This window comes from Salvia splendens, chromosome 9 (genome assembly GCF_004379255.2).
Source record: "Salvia splendens isolate huo1 chromosome 9, SspV2, whole genome shotgun sequence".
Classification (NCBI taxonomy): Eukaryota; Viridiplantae; Streptophyta; class Magnoliopsida; order Lamiales; family Lamiaceae; genus Salvia; species Salvia splendens.
Window position 1 is genome coordinate 10,344,760 of NC_056040.1, and position 7,507 is coordinate 10,352,266.

The window sequence follows — 7,507 nt, forward strand, 5'->3', positions numbered from 1 at the left end:
TTTCACAACTAAGGTACTGAGTTCAAAACCTGGTGCATATTCTAATTTTTTTCCCTTTCTTGTTTAGTTTTATTCTAACATATAAAAGTCTATATCATATAGTATTACTTATTTCAATTATTTTTTGTTTTAGTTTTGTTAATCCAATTTGTTTACTTATTTCATGTTTTATTTTCGTACTCCCGAATCAAAAGTCCTGGATTCACCGGCTGTTTATTGTTATTGTTACTGTTACAGACTGAATCGGTCGTGCATAGCACATTTTCATTTCAATCACATCTTATAATTTGTATTCATACGAATGACAGTCCATCTCTATATTAATTCAAATAAAATAAAACATACGAGGATTCTATTTCTATCTGTATATTTTCCTATGACATGATACGACAATGAGTTATTTAAGTCTTATTCATATGCAACCTAGCCGTCAATCCAACAGTACTGTCTTCAAACTCAAGGTGACTAATGCCTGTCAATTTTTTAATACTAAAAAACTATTGTCATTTGTCTCATAGTCCTATCAAATTATAAACAAATCAAGTATTTCTATCACCATATCAAATAATCAACAACCTAGTCGTCAGTCCAACTATCATAACCTGGTCGCTGCGTTTGGAAACAAGTCAAATCCGTAGAAGCAAGGTAAAATTTGTTTTGAAAATTTTCAACCGGATTGAAACCAAATCAAGATGTTTTTTTTACTTTTTAAACATAAAGTGTAAATTATTTAGCTATAAGTTGAAATGAGAGCCTTTTTGGGGCATTAGGTCTGTAATAATCAAATTAAGTAGGGCCATGTAAAAAACAGTCTGCTTGGAATTTGCTTGAAATCCTTAGGTAGTAAATTTTATATTGTCATGGTTTGATTTTCTCATTGTATAAAGCATTTACTAGATTTGTCTTTGAACTCAATTTGTATAACATGCTGTCAAATATAAATGGTGTAATATTCTTCTTATATTTATGTCTTTTTAGGTTCAAGGGTGATTTGTTACATTTGTATGATTCGCTGGCTTCTGACAGGCAGAAACAACTGTGATTCATCAATGCACTCAACTCCAATGCTTTAGTTCTTGCTGCTACTGGTATCGGTCAGATAGATGCGTTCAAGCTTCAATTTTTTCCCTAATCACTATCTTAGAGCATCTCCAATGGCGGACGTCCGGTCGGACATCCGGTCGGACGTCGCGACGGGCGACCGGGACGTCCGCCATTGTGGCGTTTAGGGTCGGATACGGACGTCCCGTGAGGACGTCGGGTGTCCTCGGACGTCCCGGCGACGGGCGGGCGGACGTCCGCCATTGTGGCGTCCAGTCGGACGTCCGGTCGGACGTCCCGTTTTTTAATTTTTTTTTTTAAAACTCTATATATACGGCTCGTTGAATTTTATTTCATTCGCACCACTTGTGTTAACAAGTTTCTCTCTCTACATCTCTAATTTCAAGTATATCTAGAATGTCTAGTGAAAGTGATAGCGAGAATGAGTTGGAGGTCGCTGTTGAAGGTGCGATAGAGAGGCTGCTACAACAGAGGTTGCAGCGGCGGCAGCAGGCGGCGGTACCTCGGCCGATCCATCGTCGAACTCAAGTACCCCGTGACCACATTGCTGCACATATTCGGTTGTATGCGGACTACTTCGCTCCGCAACCGCGTTTTGGGGAAGCCTTATTCCGGCGACGCTTTAGGATGCATCGTCCGCTGTTTCTGCACATCGTGGGTGCTTTAGAGAGAAGATACCTGTATTTTAGGATCAGAGAGGATGCAGCTGGCAAACCCGGACTCACGCCCTTGCAGAAGTGCACTGTCGCAATCAGACAACTAGCGTATGGAGGCGCGGCCGACATGTTCGACGAGTACCTCCACATTGGCGAGACGACAGCCGTCGAGTGTCTGCAGAATTTTTGCGCGGGCGTGAGAGCGATATTCGGGGAGCGGTATCTTCGGAGTCCGAGCCCCGAAGACTGCCAGATGCTGATAGATATGCATGGGTCGGTGCACGGGTTCCCTGGGATGTTGGGCAGCATAGATTGTATGCATTGGGAGTGGAAGAACTGCCCCGCCGCCTGGAAGGGGATGTACACTACCGGCTTCAAAGCCAAGCATCCCACGATGATCCTTGAAGCTGTAGCTGACTACCGGCTGTGGATATGACATGCTTATTTTGGAGTCGCCGGGTCCAACAACGACATCAACGTTCTCCAGTCGTCGCCCCTGTTCAACGCTCAGTGCAATGGCGTTGGTCCCGCCATCAGTTTCGTCGCCAACGGCAACCAGCATAATATGGGGTACTATTTGGCGGATGGAATATACCCAAACTGGCCCGTCTTTGTGAAGTCAATCAAGCATCCGCTCAGACAAAAGAAGACATACTTTGCGAGCCGTCAGGAAGCAGCGCGCAAGGATGTGGAGCGGGCATTTGGTGTGCTCCAGAGTCGGTGGGCGGTTGTGAAGGGTCCTGCACGGCAGTGGTATATTCCCAACATCGGCGATATCATGTACGCATGTATCATAATGCACAACATGATTGTCGAAAATGAAGCTGCGGAACTGACTCAGTGGACCAATGAAGATGATACGGGTGCAGGTCCAAGTCACGGCGTGGCCACCGCGAATGTGAATATGGGGGTACCTCATGGAGAGGTCGCGCGGCTGCGTGCATTTGCCGACATGCGGCAAACAGATGCCCATGTTCGACTTCAGCAGGATATCATCGAAGAGGTTTGGACTCGGAGGGGTTGACGTGATAATGTATGAAGTTTTTTTTATTAGTATGTAATTTTTTTTTTCGAATCATGTATGTTTTTTCCGATGAAGTTGTTAATTTTTCCCGTTCGTATTCTCGGTCAAATTTTATTTCCGTAAATATAAATTGTTTTATTTGTGAATATATGATTTTTTTTTTATTGCGGGATGTCCTAGTGGGAAGGGCGGACATAGGAGGGGATGTCCTAGTGACGTGGCAGTGGGATGGGAAGTCCTAGTGACGTGGCAGGAGGTGTTTTTGGGATGTCCTAGTGGGATGTCCGCCCACTGGAGATGCTCTTAGCCAACCTTGCATTCTTCGTATACTGCTAGCACTTATCGATGTGGATGACTATCCCTATGCTCTGTGAATTGTGGTATGTTTGCTTTTTTGGCTTGTTTTTTAATTTTACTCCACTATAACATTACTATTGATGCCTGCTGGTATTAATTTAAATTTAAGTCTTAATTTCCACCATATGGTTTAGATGTAGCTGAAAACTTAATGCTCTTTTGGCATTCAACATTGCATCTTTTCATTTGAAATTGAGCTTTTGAAGGATAAGCCTTTTCTGCTTGTAAAGCATTTGGTTTTGGTAACAGTGAGAAAAATATAGATGAGTCTTTTTCTTCAGTTCTTGAGGTTCATTAGATAGATAGCATTGATACTCCCGAGTTTAGGTAGTTGGTAATTATGGGATATTGCTGAGGGTTATTTAAGAATTTGTTGAGTTTCATGTAACTCCTCTCTAACATAACTCCTCTGAGAATGCACAACTTCACACGGTTCCAAATGAGCACCACACATAAAAGCTCGAGTAACATCACAGGATGGTCCATCTGTTGCTCCTGAAGGCCATAAACCATGCACTCAGCTCCAGGATCGTGCCACATATACGCAGTTGGTTCTTGAAACAGCTGTAGTAGAAATCCTCTCTTCTATAACTGCGTCCCAGATTTCAACATCACTTGTTCAGATCATTGTATCTCATACAACCAACTCTGGTTCAATCTAGCAATATAGCATTGGCCAAAGTTCTTTGTTGGATGAAACAATTGACACACACACACTATATCCTTATTGAGGATATTGTGGATGCACCTGAAAAAAGCCTTACAAAATTTCAAAGTAAATGCTGTCCCACCATCACTCTTGGTGGTGGGCTGGTGGCTAGCTTTAATCATCGACATAATCACACCGGCCTTATAACTTTACGAAGGAACATATGTCTGCTCAAACATGGGTGTTACCTCCTTTTTTTCTCTGTAATATCTGTAGTCTACTTATACTGAGAATTACTCATCATTAACACTCATGTTTTATCTTTCAGGCTCAGGCAACATATCATCAAGAGAACTCATATCATATGATCATGATTAACTGTGATTCAATAACATGCACAACAATGTGGGTAGGCTTTATTACAATTTGAATAGTCTTGTAGTATACACAAGTAAGAGTGCCTTTTGAACTTACATAGAGATAGAGGCAAAACGCAAATCTGCAACAAGGAAAAGTGGTATGGAGCGTGGGAATCTTTGTCTCTTTACTTTTGCTTTATTGCACTAATTGGCTATGCATGTACATCAACTTCATATACTATTAGCTTTTCTTTTGGTTCAAACTGCACAAAGTTAAAGCAAACAAAAGAAAATAATAAAAAGAAAGAAAAGCAACCACCAGATCAAGGCAAATAGACTTATACCAGATCAGGTAACACTTTTCACTCCAAGTGGCCTTCATTTACATACCATCTGAATTTAAAAATTGAACTACGTTATAGCTATGAAACAATTCCACTCACTATATCTATGAGAGAGATGGAGAGTTACCTTTTCTCTGTAAACTTTTACCCAAGAATGAGATGAAAACAATGAGCATTGTAACTCCGGCTATAAGTCCTATAAAGAGAGCAAGTGTTTTCTCCGTCTCATCATTATCATCACGCTCTACATAAGACCATGTACAAAATATTTGTCAGACATATCTATCTTTAAGATCAATGACACAGCAGATTTGACACACAAGTTAAATTATGTACTCATCATTCTAGAAACTTGATTGTGTTTTAAGATGTAACTAGAATTAGTCAAATTTTTATTTTCCCATGACTTGATATCATTAGAGTTACAAATGCACTTATTCTCATAAACCTTGTATGAAGAAATCCAAGCAAAATTATTCTCAATCTTCCATTAGTTAATATTCGTTCTTGCTTCTGCTACGAGTTAAACATGTTAATACCAATTCTTGGTAGCTGATGTATATTTTCCCGGTTTATCTACAGTTTACTCGTGTTCGAGTATATTATTCACTCATTATAAATGCGCCATCCATCACAAGAATCAAACAAATAAGCTAAGGGATATTACTACATTGTGATTTTAACCCCTTTTAGAAGTTGGTTATGGTTATGTATTTATACATGATTATTCTACTTGAATCATCATCTTCATACCTGTAAGTCCAGTTACAAATGTTCTCCTGTTCCCCCCCCCCCCCCCCCCCCCCCCCAAAAAAAAAAAAAAAAAACTGCTTCGAGAATTTAAATTCATTAATTTTACGACATACGGCCCTTTTTCTCGATAATTTGTCCGTCTGATATGAAAGTTACTCGAGAATAGTAGTATATACCAATTCAAAATAAATCGCCGCAGCTAAAGCAAAAAAGGAGCAACCTTTTCTTTTCACATAACAATTACAATCAGAAACAGAAAAAAAAAATAAAGAAAAAGAAAAAGAAAAAGAGATCATCAATCACACAAGGATAGATTAAGAATTGTACTCGTAGGAGCTACCATAGTAAATTAATCAACGAAAAAAATAGGAGGGAGCATTCAAGAGGAGTTGAAATCATAGTAGGCTAGGCTAGGGCATGTTAATTAAGTAGGTAGAGAAATAAAGATAAAGCGCGATCGCAAGGAAGCGGCGGCTGCAACGAAGCTTACCGCTTTCAGAACTAGGCCTCGCATAGCCAGTGGCCGCCGCCTGAGTCTGAGAAACAGAGTAGCGAGCGTAACACTTAGCCAAGAACACATCACCCCAAGGAGACGTCGCGCACTCCGTCCTCAGCCGTTGGATGGCCTCAGACAAGCACTCATCGCACTGCCCGCTACTCAAATCCTGCTCACACTGCACCACACCCTGCACCCTCCCCGACCCCCCCACCCGAAAATACTGCCCCCCGCCGCCTCCTCCCAGATACGCCAGCACGGCATCCCTCTCATTCCCAGCGCCACTAGGCGGGCCACACTTACGCGACACCACAGTCTTGTCGAGCGCACCCACGAACGACGCGTTGTCGTACTTGATGAAGCAGCCGTCCAGCTGCAGCGCGCCGCCGCATGTCCCCATACAGTAGCCGCCTATCCTCGAGATCGCGTTCGCCACGCAGCTGTGGCAGTCGGAGCTGCTGAGGTCGCCGCGGCACTGGTAGAGACCCGACACGGCGTCGTTGTTGTCGTCGGTCGGGATCTTGAAGGTGTTGTAGTTGGAGAGGGAGGCTGAGTTGACGAGCGAGGCGAGCACTGAGTTGAGGCTTGACTCGTAGGGGCTGCCCGGGTTGTACTTCACCTGAGTGCATCCCACGTATATCATGGACTCCCATGAGCAGGTTGACAGGTCTGGGAATAGGGAGATGAACAGAGCGCAGAGGATCCATAGATGTTCTCCACAGCGCATCATCTTCGACTTATCTATCTATCTCTACCATGTGAAGGAGAGTCCAACAAATCTTATTTCTATATCATCGGTGACCACTTAATTGTAGTAGGAGCAGTACAAATTATATTATTGCTATTGGCTAGCTACTGCTTCTATTTGTTTGCAGATAAACTAAAATTTAAATGTTTAAATTGAGATTTTCAAATTAAAATATACTACTATCACTCACGTAAAATGTCCATTTAAAATGATTGTCAAAGAGAGTTTTTACCAATGTTTTAAAAACCGGACCGGTAAGCGAATCGGCAAAGCTATCGGTTCACGGTTCAACTGGTCGTACTGGTCGAGCCGGAATACTGTAGCAACTATATATATGAGTATATAATTAGATATATATTTAATATAATACTATTGGAATTCAAAACATGTACATAAACAAGAGAGAGAATAAGGTAGAGAAGAAAGTCTTTTTTACATTATTTTATCTCTTATTTTACTATTTCACCACTTTAACTATTTATTATATTATTTTTACAAAATGAGTGCATAAAAGTAAATGTGACCGTTAATGCGAGACGGATGTAGTAATTAAAAATAATTAATGAAAATTAAATATGAAAGCATATAAAATTAAATTAAAAAAAAATAAGTTAGTGATTAAACTAATAAATGTTTGTTTAAAACAAAATAATTAATGGAACTTAAACATGAATTGAAAGGGTGTTCATATGGGTTAAAAAACAAAATTACATTGGAAAAGAGGTGATATGGATTAAACTAAAAAGTTAATTTGGAGAAGACCAAGTCAAAGTAAACAAGAAAAATAGGAAACGAGGTCGGACACGGATCTCTAGTATAGACAAAGAGCACACTTAGAGCATCCACAATGGCGGCGAGCGGACTGGCTAGTCGATTCCCGGCGCTGGCCGGTCCGCTCGCCGAACCATTGCAGCCGGCCAGCGCCAAATCGGTGAGAAAATCGGCAAGCGCACGCCGATTCCCGAGCGCTGGCAGATGCGCTCGCGATCGGCTGACCGCCATTGCAGGCTCCCGATCGGCGAGCCGTTTCTTTAATTTTTTTAATTTAATTTTCAAAAC

At 41.4% G+C, this 7,507-nt stretch overlaps 1 protein-coding gene across 3 annotated transcripts; it reads right to left on the reverse strand.

Moving 5' to 3' along the window:
- Positions 1-4,142: 4,142 nt before the first annotated feature.
- Positions 4,143-6,574, reverse strand: LOC121749046 (plasmodesmata-located protein 6-like). 3 transcript variants are annotated; one of them, XM_042143665.1, is made up of 4 exons: positions 5,695-6,574; positions 4,579-4,695; positions 4,452-4,500; positions 4,143-4,357 (listed from the first exon to the last, which is right to left on the reverse strand). In XM_042143665.1, the coding sequence occupies exons 1-3, from the start codon at positions 6,428-6,430 to the stop codon at positions 4,490-4,492; spliced, it is 864 nt and encodes a 287-aa protein (XP_041999599.1). In that variant the 5' UTR covers positions 6,431-6,574; the 3' UTR covers positions 4,143-4,357; positions 4,452-4,489. The 3 variants fall into 3 exon arrangements, with proteins under 3 accessions (XP_041999599.1, XP_041999598.1, XP_041999597.1); XM_042143664.1 differs by having other exon boundaries at positions 4,143-4,370; XM_042143663.1 differs by having other exon boundaries at positions 4,143-4,500.
- Positions 6,575-7,507: the final 933 nt, after the last annotated feature.

Excerpts from the sequence above, each read along its gene's own strand:
- LOC121749046 (XM_042143665.1), bottom strand. The coding sequence starts at position 6,430 with ATGATGCGCTGTGGAGAACATCTATGGATCCTCTGCGCTCTGTTCATC. Across the intron at positions 4,696-5,694 it reads GAGGCCTAGTTCTGAAAGCG|AGCGTGATGATAATGATGAG; the intron begins GTAAGCTTCGTT and ends GGTCTTATGTAG.